The 26969-nt window shown below is 46.1% G+C and overlaps 1 protein-coding gene across 1 annotated transcript in view; it reads left to right on the top strand.

Moving 5' to 3' along the window:
- ADCY2 (adenylate cyclase 2) overlaps positions 1-26969 on the top strand; it is a 449290-nt gene that overhangs the window by 399266 nt on the left and 23055 nt on the right. The window contains exons 19-20 of the mRNA XM_068990537.1: positions 15855-15939; positions 19460-19618. Of these exons, the coding sequence (XP_068846638.1) occupies positions 15855-15939; positions 19460-19618 (244 nt within the window). The remainder of the gene's footprint in view (positions 1-15854; positions 15940-19459; positions 19619-26969) is intronic.

Raw genomic sequence — 26969 nt, 5'->3', positions numbered from 1 at the left:
TCCATGGAATTCTCCAGGCCAGAATACTGGAGTGGCTTGACCTTTCCCTTCTCCAGGGGGTCTATCCCAACCCAGGGATCGAACCTAGATCTCCCACATTGCAGGCAGATTCTTTACCAGCTGAGCCACCAGGGGAGCCCAAGAATACTGCAGTCAGTAGGGTTAGTTAGTAACTGGTTTTATAACATGCAGGTGCAGAAGTATTAGGAATTGCAACATGCAGGTACAGGCGCTATTGTTAATCTAACTGAGATAACCTGACCTTTACTTCCAGTCTTTGTTTGCCATCTGTGAGGAGGGGGTTCCTGATTTTTCTTTAACGATGGTTAACAGGATTCAGGCTCATTTCACATCCTGCCTTAAGATGGCTGACAGTCTTCACCATGGAGTCCGTCTTGTCCTCCTCCCAGTGGCCCCAACAGGCTAAGTTTCAGGCATCTCCAAATTCCTGCTTGAGCTGCCACAGGACTCCCGGAAGCGTTCCTCTGCCAAAAGATGAATCCTTGATGTCGTTTAGTCGCTCAGTCATGTCTGACTGTTTGCGACCCCATGGACTGTAGCCTGCCAGGCTCATCGTTTCATGGGATCCTCCAGGCAAGAATACTGGAGTGGGTTGCCATTTCTTTTTCTAGGGGATCCTGGGTCCATGGATCGAATTCCTATCTCCTGCATTGGCAAGAAAATTCTTCACCACTCAGCCACCAGGAAAGCCCCAGAAGATGAATATTACTGACATAATAACGTCATACCTCAAAATTAACAAATGTTCTCTAGTAGCAGTTTAAAACGAACCCCAAGCGAGAAACCAAACTCAGATAGTAAAGAATCCACCTACAATATGAGAGACCTGGGTTCAATCCCTGGGTTAGGGAGGTCCCCTGGAGAAGGGAATGGCTACCCACTCCAGTATTCTTGCCTGGAGAATCCCATGGACAGAGAAGCCTGGCAGGCTACAGTCTGTGAGGTCACAGAGAGTTGAGCACAACTGAGCAACTTGTAGGTTTGGGAGTGACAGCTTGGAATCCCCTGATTTCTCCATCTGCACTGTGTGTTTGATTTAACCACATGTCTCAGGCCAGAGCCAAAACCCATCAAGGCCAATGTTTTCTTTCCCTTTTCTGAGATTCAAGACCTTCCCCGATCAAAGAACTGATGAAGGTCTCCTCATCCTTTATCTGGTTTGTTAATGGTGAAACACATCTATCAAATATGAAATTAAGAACTTAAAAAAAGCTGGTCTGATATGGTTCTTCGAGAATTAGTGTCATTTCATCCCATGCCCTTCAAGGAGGGAGCTGGCTTAAACCAGGGCCCAACAGCCCCTCCTTTCCTGATCCAGCTGGTCCCATCCCTTTACTGGCCTGATTCTGGTCACCATGGATGCTGACAATTCAGACTCTGTGCACCATGTAGAAAATGGCTTTATTGCTTCACCAGGCAGAGGGGGACACAGTGGGCTTATGCTTCAAAGCTTTGCGTCCCAACCCAGTCGGAAAGATGAGGAGTTTTGTAGCAGAGGCTCGGGGCAGGGTTGCTAATAAGGGCCAAGGTGCAGGCAGGGCCTGCACTCCTTTAATCGGGACTCAGGCGGTCTCCTCCATTGTCTCCACATCCCCTCCCCTCCCTGATTAACAACTGTTCAAATCTGCCCTTTGGAACTCAGGGAAGGTCATGGAGGCTGGAGTCTGTTCCCCACAAACAAGAAACAGGGAACCCACAGTCCTGCTTGGCTTTAGCTTCTCTGGTGATAGGGGAATACTGGGCCATCTTCTGAATACACAGTTTGGACTGGGCTGTTGTCCTCTATGCGAGTTTGCCATGTTTCAGGGGCCTTTTTGAGCCAAATTTAACATTGATGGACAAGCCAACAGGGATATTTTTGCCAGCAGGGTCAGCCAAGAAAACAGAAGGAGTGTGCACTAGAAAGCCACCAGACCCATGAATAATTCAGAAAATGATATCAAAGATATTCGTATAGATTCATGAGTGCAGAAAACCAACTTTACAGGACAAAAAAAAAAAGTCAACTTGAGAGAGTGTGCCATTAAAACTCCATTCAGTTGGAGGCCAGCAGAGTCCCAGTGCTTCACTTGCCATCACATGACTATGGTCAGTGATCTCATGGTGAAAGAAGCTCAGAAGTGTCCGATATTTAGGAGGTCTGGAAAAATCCATATCCGGATACTTTGGCATTTACAACAGTCCTCCGTGTCGTCTGGGGTACAAGATGCATTGCTAAATCAATCAATCAATGATTCTGATTCCAGTCCATGCCACTGTCTCCGGACCCTCTCAGCCAGCACAGAGGCTCTACATGGTGATGTCGATGGTGATGGTCACTGATATTGCCAGAAGCTGTTTTTTTCTGAAGCCACTTTTCCTTCTGCTGACAAAGGCTTGTTACAGGCTCTGCAAGACATTATCAGATTTTTCCCGTGCATTTTTATTCTTACGGAGCTGAAAAATATCAGGAGATGAATGTTAATATTTCATGTGGCCCCAGCCATTATGTTAACTCACCTGAATACTAGAAATATGCCTTCTCTTCTAAAGAAAGGTGGAGAATCGAGAGTCTGAACAGAGGATTAACCTGGAGTCCAGCCCGTTAACCAGCTCTATGTGGACCCTGAGCCTAATAAAATAAATACTTTGGGGCAGCATATAAATAATGTATATAACTGAGCACTGTTATATTTAGTACCCAGAATCATTCAGAAGTTCTGATGTATGCTTAGTCACTCAGTTGCGCCCAGCTTTCTGCAACTTCATAGACCGTAGCCCACCAGGCTCCTCTGTCCATGGGATTTTGCAGGTAAGATTACTGGAGTGGGTTGCCATTTCTTCTTCCAGGGAGAAGCTCTGGATTGTCATGTCATTTAACTTGGTGACCTTAGCAACAGCTCCATCCCAAAGAGGATGATGGAAATACTCCATAGCAGTGGAGCCGAGTCAAGCACCTTCAATGTGGTTCTGCATTCTCTGTTTTTTCTGTGTCTCGTGGAAAATCCAGTGGCTAGAATTTGTATTATAATGTTTTAACTGTATCCCAACTACATATCAACTGATGAGGAGCCCACTGCAGACCTAGAGGAAGGGCCTCAGCGTTCATTGTGCTCAGGAGAGAGAAGAATAGTGCACGCCCACCTCTGAGGGAGGTGGCCCGGGGGTATTCCAAACATCTGACATCTCTCTTGGAAGCCTCCTCTTCTCAATGAAAACAGTATGCCACCTTTGTATTCAAGCCCCAAATATATCCAAGTTAATATTGAAAAGATTTAAATTACTTCCAAATTTAATATCTCAGTGTCTCTCCCCCTTCCCAATTCTCCGCTCCCCCTACCCAGTGCCATCTCTAGAAACTACGAAACACGTGTTTGTTTCTCTGTGGCCGACACCACTGGTAGCAGAGTCGGGAAGTAAAAGTAAGGAGGTCAGTGATCTGAGTCACCTAATTTAACAACAGCAACAACCAAAGAAAGTTGTCCTAGGGCTACTCAAATTCTACCAAGCTTTCTTTTATCCTATAAAAAGCAACCATTAATGAGCTCCTTTGCTATCTAACCTAAAAAAGAAAATGCCCTGTGATTTGGACCCACTTACAGGAAGATACTCAATTTGTAGGCCATTTTTTGTTTGGTTTGGTTTGGTTTGATTTTAGAATGAGAGGAGGAAGGTTTCAGAGAGCCTGAACTCCCAGACTAGGCGGGATACAGCCTTCTTGTCATCAGCCCTCCAGTGGAGGAGACTAAAGCCCAGTGCACAGCCCCGTGGTAGCTGATGTGCCAGCCCCCGGGGTATCACCCTGACATATCCGTCGCATCCCACTTCAAACCACTCTTCTCCGCAGGATGGAACGATGACCGCGTTAATCAGATTGCATCTTATCTCCATAGCAAAAGGCCAGCACTACCTCTCCAGCCCCACTTTCATCATCTATGTCAACCTGCAGCTGCTTCCAGGGCTTTTTCTAAGCATGAGCCTAACCCATATTATGTTCATGCTTTGCAATCCCAGGATGTTTTGCTTGGCATTTGTGAATAACACTCAACAAACGCATGAGGCTTTGAGCCCTTTGTCCTTGGATGACACCAGGCCACCTCCGGAAGACTGTGTAGGATTCCAGTGCATCTGTGTCCAGCCAGGGGAAGGAATAGTGTCTAGAAATGAAACCCCTTAAGTTTCAAACTGACACAACTATTTTTCCATTCATTCCTTTTTTACAGCACAGTTTCATTGAACACGCTGTGTATTCCAGGCCTGATGCTGGAGCCCAAGCACATGCAGATGAGTAAAATGTATTCTCTGCTCTCAAGAACTTACAAAATCTCTCTGTTAGAAAAGTATGTCTCACCAGAAAACCAAAAGGAGACTTGTAGGTTGAGTTCCTACAACCTGCCTAGGAACTGAGTGAACCTGTTGACTGGGAGCTGGTTACGTGGTCCAGAGTTGACTGTAATATTGGACAGACCTTGAAGAACTGTGGAGATCCAAAAAGATAGCAGAGGAGCGACATCAGCATCACGGCAGAATAAGACATCCCTCGTGTTTGCCCCCAACAATAATTTGTTTGTAATCCCTATGGACAGAAGTGCCCTGGTCAGAGCTGTGGGATCCAGTGCCAGGCTGGATCCAGGAGGAATCTCACCCATCCATGTGTTGGACAGCAGGCATACAGACCTTAATCCTGGCTGCGGACACTGCAGTGACATGTCATCCGGCTTCAGCCACTCTCGGACAGGGAGCCCCTGGAAACACTCTTAGCCACTGACCCATGGATGAAAGAGCCTTTGTGGAAGGCCAGGTTTTCAGAGGAGAAGTTCTAGCACCACACTGGAGTGAAAAATGTGAATTTGGACATAAGAAGTGGATAAGAGAAACAGTCTGACTGTCCATAACACCCCCCCTCCACCAAGATGGCACAGCTTCAGTCCAAGAGAGATGGTCTCAGCCTGTGCCTTCTTCTGTGAGCGCCCGGCTTCCCAGCTGTGTAGGATGCTACCAACCTGGGAAAGAGGCAGATAGGACTCTCAGAGGGCTTTAAAGGAATGCAGATCCTACTAACTCCATAACTGCTTTTGTCAAGAAGCCTACCCACAAGCCACTGGGAGCACCTCACCCACAGATTCCCCCCAGCTGGCCCACGGGGACCCCCATTGAGCCACATGCTTCAAACACACCCCCACCCTATGGCCAGGTCCCTGTTCATATTCCCTCCTAATGGCAACATGGAGAGGGAGCTTGGACCAACAGCTCTTGGGCATGCACAGAAACCTGGCCCAAATCTGAGGGCCAGAGAGAGACCACCTTCTTCAATATAAGTCTGAATTTTGCAATAAGGAGTTCATGATCTGAGCCACAGTCAGCTCCTGGTCTTGTTTTGACTGACTGTATAGAACTTCTCCATCTTTGGCTGCAAAGAATACAATCAATCTGATTTCGGTGTTGACCGTCTGGCGATGTCCATGTGTAGAGTTGTCTCTTGTGTTGTTGCAAGAGGGTGTTTGCTATGACAGTGTGTTCTCTTGGCAAAACTCTGTTAGACTTTGCCCTGCTTCATTCTATACTTCAAGCCCAAACTTGCCTGTTACTCCACATTATCTGTTGATTTCCTGCTTCTGCATTCCAGCCCCCTATGATGAAAAAGACATCTTTTGGGGTGTTAGTTCTAGAAGGTCTTATAGGTCTTCATAGAACCATTCAACTTCAGCATCTTTGGCACTAGTGGTTGGGGCATAGACTTGGATTACTGTGATATTGAATGGTTTACCTTGGAGATAAATAGAGATCATTCTATCATTTTTTGAGATTGCATCCAAGTGCTGCATTTCGGACTCTTTTGTTGACTATGAGGGCTACTCTATTTCTTCTAAGAGATTCTTGCTACTACAAAGCTACAGTAATTAAAACTGTATGGTAGTAACATAAAAATGGATACAGACCAATGGAACAGAATACAAAGCCCATAAATAACCCCTTGCATATGCAATAAACTAATATTTGACAAGGGGGCCAATAGTACTCAATAAGAAAAGGATAGTCTCTTTAATAAATGGCATTGGAAAAATTGAATACCGCATGCAGAAGAATGAGGGTGGACCCCTATTATACACCACTAAGAAACATGAATTTGGAATGGATAAGATTCTTATAAGATCTGAAAATTTAAAATTCCTGAAAGAAAGCCTAAGGGGGAAAAACTCCTTGACATTGGTCTTGACAGTTATTTGTTTGGATATGACACCAAAAACACAAGCAACAAAAGCTAAAATAAGTGAGTGGAACGACATCACACTGAAAAGCTTCTGATTAGCAAAAGAAACTGTCAATGAAATGAAAGAAGGAACCTGTGGAACGGGAGAAACTGTTTGCCAGTAATATATCTGATAATGGATTAATATCCAAAATATACAAAGAGCTCGTAGAATTCAGTGTAAAATATCAATTTGAAAGTAGGCAGAGGAGTTGAATAGACATTTTCCAAAGAGGACATACAAATGGACAACAGTATGTAAAAAAATGCTCAATATTACAATCAGAGAAATGCATATCAAGATCACAATAAAATATTGCCTCACACTCCTTAGAATGGCTGTCATCAAAAAGACAACAGATAAAAGGTGTTGGCAAGGATGTGGAGAAAAGGAAATAAGGGGATATTTTTTCCTCAGCCATGAGACAAAAGAAAATCCTCCATTTGCAACAACATGGATGGACCCTGAGGGCAGTGAAATAAGTTGGACAGAGAGACAAATACTGTGTAATCTCACTTATATGTGAAGAAAGCTGAACTAAGAAAGCTGAACTCACAGAAACAGTAGAATGGTGGTTACCAGGAGCTGGGAGTGGGAGAAAGTGGAGAGATAATTGGTCAAAAATCACAAGCTTCCAGTTATAAGATGAATATATGTTTCGAAGAGCTAAGGTACAGTGTGGTGACTACAGATAATCATCCTGTATTATATACTTGAAAGTTGCTAAAAGAATAGATATTCAGTGTTCTCACCACGAAAAGGAGATGGTAATCACTTGAGGTGATGACTTAAATCAAATCCCTTACCATTATACAGTGGACGTGACAAATAGATTCAAGGTATTAGATCTGATAGACAGAATGCCTGAAGAACTATAAACCAAGGTTCATGAAGTTGTACAGGAGGCTGTGATCAAGACCATCCTGAAGAAAAAGAAATGCAAAAAGCAAAATGGTTGTCTGAGGAGGACTTACAAATAGCTGAGATAAGAAGAGGAAAGAAAGGCAAAGGAGAAAAGCAAAGATATACACATCTGAATGCAGAGTTCCAAAGAGTTGCAAAGAGAGATAAGAGAGCCTTCCTAAGTGATCAATGTAAACAAATCGAGGAAAAGAATAGAATGGGAAAGACTAGAGATCTCTTCAAGAAAATTAGAGAAACCAAGGGAACATTTCATGCAAAGATGGGCTCAATAAAGGACAGAAATGGTATGGACCTAACAGAAGCAGAAGATACAAAGAAGAGGTGGCAAGAATATACAGAAGAATTATACAAAAAAGATCTTCGTGACCCAGATAACCACAATGGTGTGATCACTCACCTAGAGCCAGACATCCTGGAGTGCAAAGTCAAGTGGGCCTTAGGAAGCATCACTACGAACAAAGCTAGTGGAGGTGATGGAATTCCAGCTGAGCTGTTTCAAATCCTAAAAGGTGATGCTGTGAAAGTGCTGCACTCAATATGCCAGCAAATTTAGAAAACTCAGCAGTGGCCACAGGACTGGAAAAGGCCAGTTTTCATTCCAATCCCAAAGAAAGGCAATGCCAAAGAATGTTTAAACTACCATACAACTGTACTCATCTCACACACTAGCAAAGTAATGCTCAAATTTCTCCAAGCCAGGTCTCAACAGTATGTGAACCAAGAACTTCCAGATGTTCAAAGTAGATTTAGAAAAGGCAGAGGAACCAGAGATCAAAGTGTCAACATCCGTTGGTTATTGAAAAGGCAAGAGAATTCCAGAAAAAAAATCTTCTGCTTTATTGACTGCACTAAAGCCTTTCACTATGGAAAACTGTAGAAAGTTTTTGTGGAAAAACAAATTGTGGAAAATTCTTCAAGAGATGGGAATACCAGACCACCTTACCTGCCTACTGAGAAATCTGTTTACAGGTCAAGAAGCAACAGTTAAAACAAGACATGAAACAATGGACTGGTTCCAAACTAGGAAACAAATACATCAAAGATGTATTTTGTCACCCTGCTTATTCAACTTATATGCAGAGTGCATCATGCAAAATGCCGGGCTGGATGAAGCACGTGCTGGAATCAAGAATGCCGGGAAAAGTATCAATAACTTCAGATATGCAGATGACACCACCCTTGTGGCAGCAAGTGAAGAACTAAAGAGCCTCTTGATGAAAGTAAAACAGGAGAGTGAAAAATCTGGCTTAAAACTCAACATTCAAAAAACGAAGATAATGGCATGCAGTCCTATCACTTCATGGCAAATAGATGGGGAAACAATGGAAACAGTGAGAGACTGTTTTCTTGGGCTCCAAAATCACTGCAGATGGTGACTGCAGCCATGAAATTAAAAGACATTTGCTCCTTAATAGAAAAACTATGTCCAACTTAAATAGTGTATTAAAAAGCAGAGACATCACTTTGCCAGCAACGGTCCATCTAGTCAAAGTTATGGTTTTTCCAGTAGCCATGTATGGATGTGAGAGTTGGACTATAAATAAAGCTGAGTGCTGAAGACCTGATGCTTTTGAACTGTGGTGTTGGAGAACACTCTTGAGAGTCCCTTGGACTGCAAAGAGATAAAACCAGTCAATTCTAAAGGAAATCAACCCTGAATATTCATTGGAAGGACTGATGCTGAAGCTGATGTTTCAATATTTTGGCCACCTGATATAAAGAGTTGACTCATTAGAAAAGACCCTGATGCTGGGAAAGATTGAAGGTAGGAGGATAAGGGGAAAACAGAGGTTGAGATGGTTGGGTGGCATCACCAACTTGGCGGACATGAGTTTGAGCAAGCTCGAGAGTTGAGGATGGACAGGGAAGCCTGGCATGCTGCAGTTCATGGGGTGGCAAAGAATCGAACTCGACTGAGCTACTGAACTGATCTGAACTGAGCTGACGTGATCAGGGTGATAGCTAATGCTATGGTGATAAACATTTTCCAATATGTAAGTGTATCAAAACACATTGTACACCTCAAACTTACACAGTTACATTTCAATAAAACTAGAATGAAAGTAACTGAAATATGTCAAAAGACAAAGTATCTGCACAGGCCACTCCCAGCCCTGACTCAGCTGGTGAAGTTTAGTCAGTCAGTCATGTCTGACTCTGTGACCTCCTAGACTGTAACCCACCAGACTCCTCTGTCCATGGGATTTTCCAGCCAAGAATACTGTAGTTGCCATTTCCTTCTCCACGGGATCTTCCCAACCCATGGATTGAACCCATGTCTCCTGTGTCGGCAGTCACTGGCAGGTGTATCCTTTATCGCTGAGCCACCAGGGAAGCCCACTGATGCATTCCAACCATTAGAAAGGAATGGTTTATCTTTTTAAATGACTGAGCTGTTTTAGGGCTCTCCTGTCTGACCACAGTCCTGGCAGTCACTGGAAACAAACAGATCAGCCGTCGGGAAATGGATGTGCTTTGATGGCTGCTGAGTCTGGGAAGCAGAGTACAGGAATCCTAGCTGAGCTGTCATCTTCACACTTCATCACCAGCCAGCATCACTTCGCCAGGACCCAGCCACTGGGCTGGTGACCAGAGAGGAAGAGTGTTCTGAGAGCAGATATCAGCAGGATGCTATATGCCGCTCAACTGGAAAACCAGCAGGGAGCGTCAGAAAAGTGGTACCAACACAGGCGTCTCAGCAACTCCCCCTCCTTCTCCAGCCAGACTTGGAAGATTTCCTGACAGGGCAATTGGCCGTCTTTATTTGGCCTTCTGCATTTTAACTCCAGCATTTCCTTTCTAGTGTGTTTTTGCTTTATTCTGGACGGCATCATCTTCTGACATTGTAATTGAGGTCCCAGTCCTATGCTCAGCAAGGTGCAGCAGATTCATCCTTGCAGAAGCATCCACTTGGCCAAAACTTGAGCTTTTTGTATCCCTTCACAATGATGGCTCAGTGGGTAAAGAATCTACCTGTAATCCAAGAGACATAGCAGATATGGGTTTGATCCCTGGGTCGGGAAGATCCCCTGGAGAAGAAAATGGCAACCCACTCCAGTATTCTTGCCTGGAGAATCCCACATGCCTCCAGGAGAGTCTGGTGGCCTATAGTCTGAAGGGTCGCAATGAAATATGTCATAAGACCAAGTGTCTGCACAGGTCACTCCCAGCCCTGACGCAGCTGGTGATGTAAGTCATGTCCGACTCTGTGACCCGCTCTGGGCCATACGTAGCCCACCAGACTCCTCTGTCCCTGGAATTTTCCAGCCAAGAATATTGAAGAGGACACGACTGAATATGAAAGAGTCGGACAGCACTGAGTGACTAAGCTCAGCACGCAGTGAAGATGCCTGAGGGTTCAGAGGTGTCTGGTCGGCAAAGCCGGGCAGTTCTAACTCACTGGTATCACACAGCTACAGCCAGAAGTAAACTGATCGTCAGCCGCTCAACACGAGGGTCTCACGTGGGAGGAAGGGAGCAGGAGCCATTGCCTCTTTGTGGGACTTTTCTTTATGAAACATGGGCTTCAGGAACCAGGGCCCCAGAGGTCAGACTGCTTTTGACCCCGGTGAGAGGCCTGGGAAGGTCTTATTTTTACCTCCATTTACGTATTGTTTCCAATACCACAGAAACTCGGTTTCTTGAGGTCCTCTTCTTAATAAGAGGCTTATGTATAGAAAATACAAAGTTTTGAAATATAATTATGTGTGTGTATACACGCCTGGACTGCATTCTCCCCTGAGAGCAGTGAAAATGTCATTCTTATCTCACGGAGCTGTTTGCCTTTAGGTTAGAAACTGTTCACCAAGCAGTTCCATCACCCTCACCCAATTTGTTAGGTTTCTTTGTTTTCTTGGCCTCTGGAAACCTGAGGGCCACAGTGATGGCTCCATTAACAGCCTCAGGGTGAGGGCTGGCTGTAAATTAGTGTGTAGCTACAGGCACATTTGGGTGTCTGTGTCTCCAGAGCCCAATTTTTCAGACTGAAAAATAAGCTGTCTGGTCACATTTTGGCTAGCACCATCAAGTGAAGAGTCCTAGAGTAAGAAACTTTCTGTTATATTAGCTCTGGCTTCCATACTTCATAACAGAGTGGCAACACGACCCTAACATGGCCAAATCCAAAGTGGATTTCACCCCTAAAACTTACAGGAGAGAGAGACCTCATATCCCAGTGGCTGTCAATTTTATATGAATGGCCGATACAGTTGTTAATGCGTGAACTGTGCCGCCTACAGGAAGATGTGTTGGGGTCCCAACCCCAGTGGCTGCGGAGGTGACCTCATTTGGACATAGGGTCGCTGCACGCGTGTTTAGTTAAGATGTGGCCCTGCTGGTGTGCTGCTGCTTGTGCTCAGGCACGCCTGACTCTGCGACCCCCTGACTGCAGCCCACCAGGCTCCTCGTTCCATGGGATTTCCCAGGCAAGAACACTGGAGTGGGCTTCCATTCCTTCTCCAGGGGATCTTCCCGACCCAGGATCGAACCCACGTCTCCTGCGACTCCTGCATTACTGGCAGATTCTTTACTGCTGAGCCATCAGGGAGAGTAGGGGGGCCCTAATCCAACAGGACTGGTGTCCTTAGAAGAAGACGGCCAGGGTGGTCCGATGGTTAAGAATCCACCTTGCAGTGCAGGGGATGTGGGTGCGATCCCTGATCTGGGAAGATCCACGTCCGTGGAGCAGCTAAGCCCACGCACCACACCTACTGAGCCTGTGCTCTAGAGCCCAGGAGCCCCAACTACTGAAGCCCACGCACCCTAGAGCCCGTGCCTCACAACGGGAGAAGGCATTGCAATGAGAGGCCCATACGTCGCAACTAGAGAAGAAGCCCACACACAGCAACAAAGACCCAGCCCAGCCAAAAATAGTAATTAAAAAAAATAATAATAATAACGTGGATTGAAGGAAAAAAAAGAAGAAGACAGCTACATGGAGACAGACACAAGGTGGGGTGGGGGGAACCACGTGATGATGCAGACAGCCGTTGGGGTGAAACAGTGCCTGACCAGCCGCTGAAGCCAGGACGAGACAAGGGTGGATTTCTCTGCAGGCTTCAGAGGCAGGGCAGCCCTGCCGGCACCCTGATTTTGAATGTCTAGCCTCCAGAACTATGAGGTGACACGTTTCTGCTGATATAAGTCATCCAACGTGTGGCATGGTTTCAGCAGCCGCAGGAAACTAATATGACCGGCCCAGGTGACTAGACGTTGCCAGAAGATACCCCGGAATCTTATTCTGTCTGTGCTGATGTCCCCCGCATGCTGTCTACTCCTCTTTCTCCCAGTCTACCGTGCATACAGTAAGAGCAAGGAACCCAGGAGTGGGCCTGTAGATGGAAAAATTCATCCTTCAAGCTTCAGGAGCCCAACAGCCCTGGCCTGTGAATGGCCCACATGGGAGAGACGGGCTCTGATTGGAGTCGGCAGTTCTTTGGGGCTGGATGAATCAAAGAAATTTTTGAGAAATCTAAATGAAATCCAAGACAGCAGGTTACAGTTCTTTCTAGTCAACCAAGAACATCAGAAAGAAATAAGGCATCTGTGTATCGGTACCCAATTCTGTCTCATAAGGCATGTTGTGCGCAATTATTTCAGAGGTCCATTGAGTTCTGCACTTGCCAAGGCACTGCCTGGGCCAGCAGTGAGTCTTTCCTTGTGTGGTTTTTCTCCAAGTCCACAGTGCCATCTGCCACAATTCTTCACTAAGGCTCAGGATCTGGGAGTTAGGTAGAGAAGGTCATTTCTACTCCTAAACCGATGTTGACATGTATGAGGAGTCCCAGTAAAGGATTTTCCCCTCTAGGTTGCTTGCATGTATTTTCTGTGTGATTATCTGAAAACCCAGCCCACCCTGAACTGCATAAAGAGGGTCTTACCTCCTCTCCATCAGTGAGAAGGATCAGAGATGGCTCTGTAAAGGTGGGGCATTCTTTCCCTTATCTGTGGATTCCCTGGGGACCTGAGTTCTGATTGGTTGCAGTGATGAAGCTACTGTAAGATCCTGACCTGAGAGTTAACATTTTACTCTCAGCTTAGGTTTACAGGATGATAAGTGAAACAGCAGTGGATGGTGTCATAGCAATTTCCTCGGACCCCTAGAATTTTAAAGTGGTAGAGTGTCCATAAAGCAATATGAAAATTAAAAATGGCCCACATCATTGGCCCACAAAAAAATGGCCCACGTCACTTCTTGGGCAGGGTTGGCTGTGTTGTATTACTTTTTTTTTTTTTTTTTTGACTGAGTTGTGAGGCTTGTGGGATCTTAATTCCCCCACCAGGGATCAAACCCAAGCCCCAGCAGTGAAAGTACCAGGGTCCTAACCTCTGGACTACCAGGGAATTCCCTGTACCACTTTTATTAACTGGTCAGTGTCCTGTCAGTATCCTTCCCAGGTGGCTCAGATGGTAAAGAAACCGCATGCAGTGCAGGAGGCCCGGGTTCGATCCCTGGATCGGACAGATCCCCTGGAGAAGGGAATGGCAACCCACTCCAGTATTCTGGCCTGGAGAACTCCATGGACAGAGGAGCCTGGCCGGCTACAGCCCATGGGGATGCAAAGAGTCGGACACGACTGAGCAACTAAAATAAATAAAAAATCCTGTCCGTGTAGCCAATATGGTGGTGGGGAGGGGGGTGAATTTAAAAGTCACTGAAGTCTGCATTGTTTATAAACATCCGCTCCCCACACTCACTTCAACTGTGCTATTAGACACAGATACCACAGGCTCAAAAAGGATCTTCATTTCTTGACCGTCTGAGCCACCAGGGAAGCAACTTTGGATCTTCATTTCTTAAAATCTGTCCTAGTGAGACAGGAAAGTGACATTTCTCAACCCACTTCACTCACAGAGAGAAACTGGTGACCTCTTTATGGCTGTTGACTGTAAATTTTTTTTCCAGCCACAGTTGGGCTCAGGAGGAGAAAAGAGACCTAAGTACAAGTATAGCCTTTCTGGAGAGTTCTCTGAGGTCTGACGCCCGTCAGCCACTGGGACTGGAGATTCTGTCTCCTCTTTTCTACCAGAATCTGCCTGTCATTCTGCTAATGAAATTCACCAGCCTGCATTCTCTTATCTTTTTCTCTAGCTTCCTTGCTCCATTGCCTTCTTTATCACTGTGTAGTTAATACTAAAAATCGTGAGTGCCATTTATAAAGTGCTTCCTGTGTGTCAGGCTGTGTGCCAGATACATCAGTATTTGACTTACTGACCAAGACAGCCTATACGATGGGCATCAGTACCCACTTTGGCTGATGAGGAAGGTGAAGTTTGGAGGAGTTTATCCCAGGTGCCAGGCTCACTAGAGCAGGGGAGCCCTGATTCCATCCTGGTTTACTTACTTCAAAGCCCATCTGCACTCTTGGGTACTTGATCAATTTCTTTTATGTCATCAGCCCTTGAATCTTCTATGGAGAAAGAGGAACATCTCACCACCAGTTCAACTCACAAGCAGAAACTGATGACCTGATATTTACACTTGATTAAATACAGGCTATGCTGTTTATGTGACGTGATGTCCATACATTATCAACTTTTCTTTCTCAAGTCTCATTTACTGTGGGGAATAATCATTTGTCAGCTTCTGCAAGATTCCCCTGGGGTATCAAGTAGATTTCTCCTTGTTTGCTGAACTTCTCAGGGTTCTCCCAGAAAACAGACTTTACGTTGACACACATAAAAAGGACTATCACACATGCCGAGTATGATGTGTTTGTGGTCATTGCCTACAAGACTGTGGTAAGGATGGAGGGCTCCAGCCAGCATGGTGAGAGCTCTTGGGAAAGTGGGCCAGGAACTTGGTGGAGCAGTGGGCCAGGTGTGTCCGTCTGTGTTACACCTTTGTGATACAAATCCCCATGGAAGGAGGACCAAGCATCAACACCTCCCAGAAAGCTGCATGAGCATGTAGTATTCCTTAGTCTGAGTGGCTTATAGAAATTAAGTTCCCTACTTCATTTTTGTATCTCCTATGATTATTCATTCCTAGTATACTGTCTCCAGAGAAGGCAATGGCACCCCACTCCCAGTACTCTTGCCTGGAAAATCCCATGGACGGAGGAGCCTGGAAGGCTGCAGTCCACGGAGTCGCTGAGGGTCGGACACGACTGAGTGACTTCACTTTCACGTTTCACTTTGATGCATTGGAGAAGGAAATGGCAACCCTCTCCAGTGTTCTTGCCTGGAGAATCCCAGGGATGGGGGAGCCTGGGGGGCTGCCGTCCATGGGGTCGCACAGAGTCGGACACGACTGAAGTGACTTAGCAGCAGCAGTACACTGTCTCTTTCTGCAAATAATTACTAAAAAAATACAAATCATATAATCAGACTATCCATACTGATCCCAAAAATAAAAAGAAAATATTACAAATATTCTATTATTCTTTTATATGTTTGCTATAGCTTGGTATAAAGTAAGAAATCTACATTCATTTGGAAGATTTTTTCTTTTAATGAGCTCTCAAAATAAGGATTATTTTGTTTTCTCTGATCCAATCTAAGTTTGCAAATATATTTAAAATGTGTGTGTGTGCGTGTGTGTGTGTGTGTGTGTGTTTGGTTGATTGGTGTAGAATGTAGACAGGCTTTAGAGATTCTGAAATTTGTTGATGCATGGATTCTAAGTCCTGTGTGTATGTTGTTTTCTCGTATTGTTCTCGTTTGTTTGTTTCTCAATAGACCAGGCATTTGGAAAGACCTAAAGACCATGGGCTCAGTATCTCTCTTTATATTTTTCATCACACTGCTTGTTCTGGGCAGACAGGTAAGAAGCTTGTTTCTTCTATAACTTCTCTAAAGTGCGGTATTAATAATGCTTTGCTCCTGCACATTGCTGTCGCTTCATGCAAATAGATGTTGAAGCAGCAGCAGCAGCACCTTAGCACAACAGAAAGCAGGTAGCACACGGTGCGTGCGCTTGGATGGAGACGCCAGGAAAAGGTCTCTGTTGCTTCCCTAAGAGGCAGACTTTGTGAATGGTAGAGGTGGAGTCAATGAATTTCCCGTGAAGCCGCAAAATAAATATGTAGGTTTTGTAAGCCTCCCAAAGTATTCCCTCAATAGCTGACATGAATTGGGAAAAATGTTCCTTGCCTGGGGTTTTCATCTGCATTTCAGAAGGTATGACTTCTTTTTCTTTGCACTGGGTATTAAACATCCTGGCTGTCACTTGCAGTAAGTTATCCCTAGAAGTACAGTCCCCGGTTCAAAACTTTGGTGTTGTAATACAAATGAAATGTCCTCCTCGGGCTCTGTGCCCCTCTGGCCTCCCAGTGGAGCCTCTGGGTGCAGGACTTTGATGGGCAATATTCTTTCTCTGCCTGCAAACAAGGACAATCACCCAAAAACTAAAAAGTATCCCATACAGCTAGCTTTACCTCAACCAACGTTTGTTTTAAGTTCTTTGATGGATAGCATGAAACAGAGAAGTGGTTTATTTGGAGATAACCAAGGAAAAGGCAAGGCCAATTAAATTGTATACACACCTCTAAACTGTAACATTATATGAGAGGCAAACTATCAACTGGGGAGTGAGGGTCCAGCCTCCATTTCTCACCAGGAGGAAGCTATTAATGATCTCACGGTCAGGGCAGAGACCAGGCCTGTGCCAATCAGCGCAGCACCTAGGGATGCCATCCATCCTCTGCCATCTTCCTGGAGGCCACAGTGCAGCCCTCTGCAGTCTCCGGAGAGCTCCACTGTGGTCCTGACACAGAGCTCAGAAGACCCGGGTCCCCTCATCGTCGTCCGCACCTCTGTCCCTGGCGCATGCTTGGCTCTGCATTCTCAGGCAGTTTCTCCTGCTAGAATGATTACTCAGATTGCTTTCCAGCAATACATTTTCATTACCTACAATCAAATTGAATTCTCCCAACCTTTTTATTGATCATGGAGAAAATACATGGGAAATACCACTACACAAATGCTCAATCCCACGGCTGCTCACTGATCAGTCACTCTCTGAATGATTTAAGATAAATAGTCAAAAGTCTGCAGTGTTAGGGCCAGGCATTCATTTAACAGGATAATGCTGACACCAGTTTCCTTTTTTTGTCACAAAGGCAGTGATAATATGTACATCTGGAAGCCTAAAGGGTTACTATTCCCTACAGGATCAATGGTGTTCACAATTATTTCAGTTCAGTTCAGTCGCTCAGTCATGTCCGACTCTTTGAGACCCCATGCACTGCAGCACACCAGGCTTATTCTTTGACTAGCACCAAAGATTCACCGTGGGGAGCCAGGAGGCTGATCTTCAGTCCAGAATCATTAAGTGAATGATTTACTAAGGTCCGAAGTCTTCTGGGATAAACAAGCACTGTAAAGTCTGTGACACCAGGCTTCTGCATACGCTTCAGGAAATGCAGCTGTATTATAAACATCTGATGTTTGAAATAAGCTTTTCAAGTGCCATAAGAATTCATGGCCTCAGAGTTACTTCTTTTCTGAATATGTTTTAAAAAATAGCAGACACTTTGCAACTTATTTCGTTATTATTTGTCCTGATGGCTCCCCTGCCCTATGACCATCTTTCTGGAAATAATCACCATGTATGAGCTTTCTAAGAAGACGATTATGCTAAATACTTCTCTAGGCATCTCAAAAACCTTAGTGAAGAAATAACAAAGTCCCAGACAAGAGCAACAGTACAGCTCTCTGCAGTGAAATCTAGTTTGTGATAGAAATGCAAGCCAACCAAGGACCTTTTTGAAAAAGAAAGCTCCCCTGTATTTCACCCGAGTTTAAAGGGCAGCACCCTGCCATCAAGGGTCTACATCCTAGGTGGGCTCACTCAGGTTATGGGAGCAGGTAGTAGCAACCTGGTGCCTGAGAGTGAGGCCAAGGTCCTTGTGTGAGAGAGTTAAGCATCCCTGGATGCTCAAACATACACAAATTGGGCTTGCTGCCTGTCTAAACTGACTCCTTGGCTTCGCTCATGTTTCATTTTTCTCTCATCTTCAACCCGTGTCTTCTCAAAGCCACCACCATAGATTGCTTCTGTCACTTTAGTTTAAAACCAGCCACACCACTAATTTGCACCCCGCCCTCAAAAACTCCAAGTAAATATTCTGTTCTCCAAGTGAGAGTCCTTTTTACCAGTACATACATAGCATGGTTTCCATAAATACAGAATGTGCAGAAATGTGACAGTAATGTAAAAAACTTTTAAAATATCTCTTTTGTAATCTTTTTTTTAATGCCTCCCCAGAGGAAGTGGAGTAATTTTTGTGCATATCATATATAGTTTGAATCAAATCTAATTTCAGTGAATGATCATTGCTCGTTCTGACTTTGAAATGTAATTTTTTTTAATTGCCCTCTGTGCCTGAGGCCATTTATGAGTGTTTTGTTTTATTTTGTGCCATCACTAGTGTATCTAATCAAACCCATAAAACAAACTTGCTCCATTTGGTTCTTCTTTGCGATTATTTGTCAGTATCTGTGCTGAAATACACTCTATTATTTAGGCCCTTCTGTTATAGGAAGATTATTCAAAGTTATTTCATTATATGAAATTGTATGCATCAGAGCAGACACAAAATGCTGCCAAACCAAAGAGACCCTGTGACAGTAATTGAGCTTCTCTATTTATACAATGTTAATAACAGCTGGTTTTCAAAAACCTTGAATTTTAATACATTATAAGCATGAACACATATGTTTTTACCAGCAGGCACCATCTTAATTAAATGATATCAAAATGAACTTTTGTCTAAATATAATGTCATTCTCTCAGTACAGTGCAGCCCCAAATGGAAAAACACTTGCTTTTCAATGAACACTTAATTACATAATTTGCGGTAGAGGAAAACTGATTTTCAGAGATTAAAGGCATACTGCCACGAATGAACACTATTATTTTTTAAATGCAAATCATGAAATGCACTCTCTCTACTAATGTATTTTCCAATTTTCATTTATTCATTATTTATATTCTATCATGCCTCATTTCAAGAAATAATTCAAGCCACCTTTTATTAATATAACTGTGTAAGAAGCTTTTATGTCATCTTTTTTTTTTTCTTTCAAGCCTCCAGGATAACTATTTTCTCTGTTCCTGAGGCTAGTTCCTTCCCAAATTTGCATTTTTGCATATCCGCGTTAGAGGGTGAATGAGAGACAGTTGGGGTAAACAGAGGGTTTGGTAGGGAGGATGACAATTCTGTTTGGGGGCGTTCTTTTTTAGATTTTGTCTCATTCTTTTTATTTTCTCTTTAAAACCTCCACTCTCTGGCAGGACAAGATGCCTATTGTTTCTTTACCTCTGTGTCCTCTTGTAACAGAATGAATATTACTGTAGGTTAGACTTCTTATGGAAGAACAAGTTCAAAAAAGAGCGGGAGGAGATAGAAACCATGGAGAACTTGAACCGAGTGCTGCTGGAGAATGTGCTTCCTGCGCACGTGGCTGAGCACTTCCTGGCCCGGAGCCTGAAGAACGAGGTCAGAGAGGCGGGGCTGGTGGGGAGAGGCGGGGCCATGGAGGGGAGAGGCAGGGCTGGTGGGGAGAGGCGGGGCCATGGAGGGGAGAGGCGGAGCCATGGAGGGGAGAGGCAGGGCTGGTGGGGAGAGGCGGGGCCATGGAGGGGCGAGGAGGAGCCATGGAGGGGAGAGGCGGGGCTGGTGGGGAGAGGCGGGGCCATGGAGGGGAGAGGAGGAGCTATGGAGGGGAGAGGCGGGGCTTACGAGGAGAGGCGGGGCTCAGAGATGCGTAAGATACTACGTGTATTCCTAGGAAATGTTCACTGAAGGTTGGGAGGGAATGAGGGATCCAGAAACCAATGGATGGATGAACTTGTTATTAGAGAAGCTGAACCTTGATGACACTGATGTACACAGCCACAGATTGAGAAGGCTTGGAACAGTATTTTTCTATTAAAAAAAAAAAACTTTATTTTTCAATAATTAAAGTTGATGTTGAGAACTTGCCTCGTGGTGGGGGAGGGGCCGGACTTTATCACTCTAGTCTTTCTGGAAGTGTGCTGGGCGTGGTCAGCCAGTCCAGGGCCCCCATTCACTTCCCTATTTATTCTCCTGGTGTTCTCAGCATTCGGTACGTTATTCAGCAACTCATTTGCCCGTGGGTCAGAGATGATGAAATTATTACATCTATTAAGGATTAACCATCTGTTTTCGTTAGCAATGTAAGAGCTTCTTTGTCTATCTGTCTCGCGGTCGGTTCAGTCTATAAATTCAGCAGGTACGTAAGGTTACCCCTGCCCTGTGTCAGGCCAGTGCTGGGCCTGGTGGGCTACAGTCCATGGGCTTGCAAAGGGTCAGACATGATTGAGTGACTGAACAACAGCTACTGCTGTGTGCCAGGCCAGTGACCCTTCTGTCCCGTGTGTCTCGGGTGCTCCCAAGATGGGGATGACATTTTCTCCCAAGTTGCCTCATCATTGCACTATTTTAATAATTTAAGAACACACACAGAGTCATCTACAGCCTTCACCACCCCCATGGGCTCCATGGGGCAGGCTGCAGAGTGGGCTTGAATCTTGGACCAGGTGCCACCTCTCTGCAAAGGCAGTTTGGGAACTTTTTCAGGACCAAGTAGGAGTCAGCACACTTCGATGAGGCCAGCTCTGGACTTTGTTGCCTAGTTTGTCATATCAAGAAGGTGAATTCTGCAGGGGTGGGGGTGGCCCCGTCCATGTCCACATTGTGCCTTGTGTGCATGAACCTGACTTAGGCAGTGAAATGATTTACCCTGCAGACAGTCTGCACCCGTTCACCAAGCACCCAGCTTATTCCTTCGTCCAGGAAATATACTCCTGACCCAGGCCAGCTGCAGCCCTGTAGGAAAACAAACAGGAGCTCAATGTCAAAGTTTTACAAACTGTTATTGCCACAGACAACTCCAAGTTCCCTCACCACATTTTAGGAGTCTAGTTTTCGCTTAGGAACCCCTGATCCCCTAGGCACCATTCAATTTGCTCTGTCTAGCTGCTGACCTGACTTTGCTTCAAAAGATAGAGCTGCACATGTTGAATCTTAAGTCAGGGACATCAGGCCAATGAGACTGTCCTTGAAGTGAGTTCATTCTGCATAGCGCTGGGCTGCAAAAGGTGCGTGCTCAGTCACGTCCAACACTATGTGACCCTATGAACTGTAACCTGCTGGGCTCCTCTGTCCATGGGACTCTCCAGGCAAGAATACTGGAGTGGGATGCCATGCCCTCCTCCAGGCGATCTTCCCGACCCAGGGATTGAACCTGCATCTCTTGCATCTGCTGCGCTGGCAGGTGGCTTCTTTACCAATTGTCAGTCTTGGGCTGCAAAAGTCTCTGCCCTTCATCAGACAACACAGAATGCCCCTGAGCTGTGACTTCCCACATTTTATTACCAGTTTTTGTTGGTTAGGTAAATATTAGGAGGAAGCAAGAGTGGGAAGCTACTCAAGCAGCCGCTGTAACTGTTGGGGATTAAAAAATTCCCTGGCCATCCAGTGATGAACACTCCATGTTTCCACTCCCAGTGGCATGGGTTCAATCCCTGATCAGGGGAATAAGATCCCAAATGCCACGAGGCCAAAAAAAATTATGGAGAAGCCTGTCAGGCTGAAGATCAAACAGGTAATGAAGGAGGTTCTGGTGCTACAGTACTCGTGAAGAATCCTGAATGCAGAAGAGGGCACCCAGAATGAGGCTGAAGGAGAAAGAGAGCCTCTAGCTCCCTGCCTAAAGGATTTGAGAGCTCCCATCGGGAATCTCTTTTGCATGAAAAGGTCATTGGGAAAGACCCTGATGCTGGGAAAGATTGAGAGCAAGAGGAGAAGGGGGAGACAGAAGATGAGATGGTTGGATGGCATCACTGACTCGATGGACATGAATTTGAGCAAGCTCCACGAGATGGTGAAGGACAGGAAAACCTGGCGGGCTACAATCCATGAGGTCGCAAAGAGTTGTACATGACCTAGTGACTGAACAACAACAATCGTGAAGTTCATAAGGGAGGATTTTGTTTTCTGGGTTTTTCCCTGTGTTATGGAAAAACCAGAATGAACTTTGTGGCCAACTCAGTAACAAAGTTATTATAAAGAGATTCCTTAGACTGAATAGCAAACTGCCGTCCCATCCTCTGACTTCCCTATGGATGAGCAGGCTGCCTGACTTCTCTCGGAACACAGATTACCCTTCCTGTCCTCAGTCGACTTCATCCCTGGGCAGAAGAGCCCACTTCCCTGACCCGGGGATGTCTCATCCTAAGCTCGTGATTCTGGGCCAGGCAGGCTGAGGTTGTCGGACCTGCTGCAGCTAAACAGCGATGGAGTCTGTGCTGTTTAACAGTGTGGATATGGTCCAGGCTTCTGGCCCGTCCTCGGTGTCAAGGCCAAATAGATGCCCCCTGTGTGTGATAGCGCTCTCGCCCCTTCCCACTGTGACCCCGCCCCTAAGGCATCCCTGAGGGGAATGCAGACTCTGGAACAGGATCATTCCTGGGGGGTTTGACCCAAAATGGGCAAGGCAGAACATAGCCATTGCTGGGACCAGAGGTGTCCTGAATCCAAGAGCAGAGCTTACCCAAATGAACAGATGCCCGAGGTACCAGCTACACGTGCCCCTCCTGGGCCCCAGGGCCACTTTCCTCTCCTGTGAGGCCCCACTTGGCCGCTGACAGCAAAACTCTTGTCCCAGGCCTGGCCCTTCTTAGCTGTTGGACTCAGGCTCCATCCTCACAGAGGCTATAACTAATTTCCAGAACAGTAATTGGTGTGAAACTTGTAGAGCTGTGTCTGGCATGCGGTAAACACTCAATCTGAGTGACTTTTCAAGCAAATATCCCAAACTTAACACAAAACTTGAGAACCACTGCCTCCTGGAATTTATCAAAATCTGTCCAGGGTGCAGCTACCCCACAGCTTTTCAAGGCTGGACTAGAGTGGACAATAAAACAAACATCATCACTCTGCCCCTATCCAGAAGCATCACCTCCTTAGCTCCTTCTCCTCGGGGCAGGCTGAGCACTCACAGCTTCTGGATTCAGAGACCCAACCAAGTCTGAGCTTCTCAGGTGGTTTAGTGGTAAAAAAAAAAAAAAAAAAAATCTCCAGTAGAGGCAAGTTTGATCCCTGGGTTGGGAAGATCTCCTGGAGGAGGGCATGGCAACCCACTCCAGTATTCTTGCCTGGAGAATCCCATGGACAGAGGAGCCTGACAGGCTACAGTCCATAGCATCACACAAAGTCCAACATGAGTGAAGCAACTTAGCACACTCGCATGCAGATGGGAGTGTATCTTTCAGTTCCACAGTAAACGTTAATACTCCATGGCATTCTGGAACATTCCTTGGAAACATGACCTATGACTTCGGCTAAGACCCAGGTTTTTGGGGTTCCAGAATCACTGAAGATGATGACTGCAGCCATGAAATTAAGACACTTACTCCTTGGAAGGAAGTTATGACCAACCTAGACAGCATATTAAAAAACAGAGACATTACTTTGCCAACAAAGGTCCGTCTAGTCAAGGCTATGGTTTTTCCAGTTGTCATGTATGTATGTGAGAGTTCAACTGTAAAGAAAGCTGAGTGCCAAAAAATTGATGCTTTTGAACTGTGGTGTTGGAGAAGACTCTTGAGAGTCCCTTAGACTGCAAGGAGATCCAACCAGTCCAGTCGGTCCTGAATTTCTTAAGGACTGATGTTGAAGCTGAAACTCCAATACTTTGGCCACCTGATGAGAAGAACTGACTCATTGGAAAAGACCTTGATGTTGGGAAAGATTGAAGGCAGGAGAAGGGGACGACAGAGGATAAGATGATTGGATAGCATCACTGACTCAATGGACATGAGTTTGAGTAAACTCCAGGAGTTGGTGATGGACAGGGAGGCCTGGTGTGCTGCAGTCCATGGGGTGGCAAAGTCAGAAACAACGGAACAGCTAAACTGAACTGAACTGAAGACCCGTGTTAACAAAGAGCCTTTTGATTCTTCACCTGCCATATGCACATGCAGACAAAACTCCTCTCCCTTCAGAAGTACAGAATAAGGAGTGATTTAATGACAGTAATCTGCAAAAGATTTCACTTTGATTTCAGACTGTTCACTGCACCTGTGCTCCAGGTCTGTGCCAGAGAGCTGCTGTGTCCAGCTTTGCAGGCTCTTCTCCCTTCCCCAGGGCACCGGTTTCCCTTAAGGCATCCCAAGGTTCTCCACCAGCTGCTGACCAGGTCTGAACCCTCAGGCCATTCAGGGTCTGGACCGAGCTCTGTGTGCCCAGACGGAGCCACAGGTTTACAAAGCCTTTGCTCCAGACTGCTGCGCTGTGGCAGGAGCAGGGCTGAGAGGTCCCTTGAATAGACATCCCGGCCGGCTCCCGTCGCTTGTTGAAAAGACCGTGTTTTCTCCTCAGTTGCCCCTTTGCCGAGTCCCCAGTGGTCAGGGTTGTGTGTGATTTTTGAGCCAGGCAGCCTCACTGTGGGAGAGCTGAGGCTTGACCAAAACAAGATACAGGGGCTTCCCTGGTGACTCAGTGGTTAATAAAAAACCGCCTGCCAGTGCAGGAGACACGGGCTCAAACCCCGATCTGGGAAGATCCCACATGCCTCGGAGCAACTAAGACCGCGCTTCACAACTACTGCGCCTGCGCTCGAACCGTAGGAGCCCAGGAATCACAGCTATTGAAGCCCATAAGGCTTAGAGCCTGTGCCCTGCAATAGGAGAAACCACCGTGATGAGAAGCCTGTGCACAGCTCGAGAGTGGCCCCTGCTCGCCGCAACTAGAGAAAATCCCAGGCAGCAGTGAAAATCCAGCACAGCCAAAAATAAATTAATTAATTTAATTAAAAAAAAATAAGACACAGATGTCACTGTGGGTACAGGGCGGGAGGGTGAGGAGATCACCAGACACGCAAAGAGCTTCCCCTTCTCAGCTATCTACCCCCTCTCAACACCCAGGCGGCTCCCTCAACCTGTTCCTTGCAGTCAGGCTAGAAAACCACAGGTGCTGAGAGATGCTTCTGTGCTTTCTAATGACCTGACTCCCCTGAAGACTTCAGACACAAGCTGGCAGGCTGAGCATTAAAACACAGGCCACCTGGGGGAGGTGAAAGGTGGAAACATCGCCTCCCATCTGTGGCCTGAGTCAGCAAGAGAAAGTACCAGGCCCAGACTCTGAACCCCAAGCTTATGGCAGTTCTAACCATCTTCCAGGGCACACCAAGCAGATGTCTCCATACCTGGGCATAAGCTGCACCAACCACACTTCGTTCTCCTGATCTCTGCTTCCCTCTCCTCTCCAGCTCGACTCTAAGCTCCTTAGGGAAGGGCTCGTGTTGTCCATCTCTGTGTCCATAATACCTGGTGTGAAGCCTGGCCTGCAGCAGGCCCCCTTGAGGGCTGTGTGTGTGCGTGCCCATGTGTCTATACAACAGATGCTAAAGTGAATACCAGCCCATGACACCAAGAGACAGGAGGACTCATATCCCAAAGGGAGTGCTACACAACTCTCAGCTCTTCACTCCCAGGCACACCAGGGGCGGGGAGGGATCGGAGGCATGTAGTGGGAAGTGAGCGCCCTCCGCAAAGGACGTGAGAAATCCTCCCATCACGTCTCATAACTGGACCAAAAGGACCACTCAGCCTGATGCGAAGAACTGACTCATTGGAAAAGACACTGATGCTGGGAAAGCAGAGAAGAAGGGGATGACAGAGGATGAACTGGTTGGATGGCATCGCCGACACAATGGACATGAGTCTGAGTGCACTCTGGGAGTTGGTGATGGACAGGGAGGCCTGGCGTGCTGCAGTCCATGGGGTCACAAAGAGTTGGACACGACTGAGTGACTGAACTTAGTGACAGCCTGGGAAGTGTACCTTAGACTTGTGTCTCTGAGTGGTCCTGGGGCAGCAGCACCATCAAGGGGGCACAGATGCCTGGTGTGTTCCTGATGGGTGGGCTGGGGCAGGGGTGGGGGGCGGAGCTGATGGGAGTGTCTGGGCCAAGACAGTTGGAAGGCTGCAGGTGGGGACTCTGAAGGTTGGGAGGGCAAAGCGTGCTGAATGTCTCCAGCAGGAGAAAGACAGTTGGTGTGGGGTCATTTTAGATCCTGTTTGGAAAAGCTGCTTGTAGGTCCCAATAGAGAAGCTAGAAGAATAACCAGAAAGCCAGGGGTGAAGAGAGCAATCATGAGTAAGAGGGCATGGCCCACATCAAGGGAAGCTTGGCAGGATGTCCCATGATCGGGGAAGTTTTGGGGTGTCTCCAAATAACCCAAGGAAATGGCCACCAAGTTTAAGTTCATAGTTTAAGTTTAAGGAACTCCAATGTAGTTAATGGGACGTGTTCCTTCTCCAGATGACACTTCTTTTTTCCCTTATTCTCCACCCCTGGGGTGCTTTGGAAAACCTGACTAGCCATCTGGGGAGGGGTCAGAGCAGAAACACGAGGAGCAGACAGAAAAGCCAACCACGCCCTTTTCCCACTCTGCAGACACCCTCCCCCAGGAGGCCCACACTGGAGAAGGAGAAAGCCACACGTCCCATGGGGATCTAAGTTCTGACTTCTCGTCATATTGGATACTTAAATTATTGGTGACAGGACTCATGTTACCTGAGAATAGCAAGAAGAATCATGGAGTTAGCCCAAGTTTTCATCCAGAGTTGGGAAAAAAAAAACACACTAAATCTCACTCAATAAACCATAAAGGACAGCAGGCTCAGAAGTGCAGTTGCTTTGTGATGGTTTTTCTGTAACTTGAGCTTCTTCAGGAGAATGGTGACATTTGCGTGAATGTTGAAATGGCATCTAAGCTTCCCTTTCCAAAGCTCAGTGAGATCCTTTTTGGCAGCTGTGT

This window comes from Capricornis sumatraensis, chromosome 18 (assembly GCF_032405125.1).
Source record: "Capricornis sumatraensis isolate serow.1 chromosome 18, serow.2, whole genome shotgun sequence".
In the NCBI taxonomy this organism is placed as follows: domain Eukaryota; kingdom Metazoa; phylum Chordata; class Mammalia; order Artiodactyla; family Bovidae; genus Capricornis; species Capricornis sumatraensis.
Note: the sequence above shows the minus strand (reverse complement) of the source record. Positions and strands in the feature narration are given on the sequence as shown.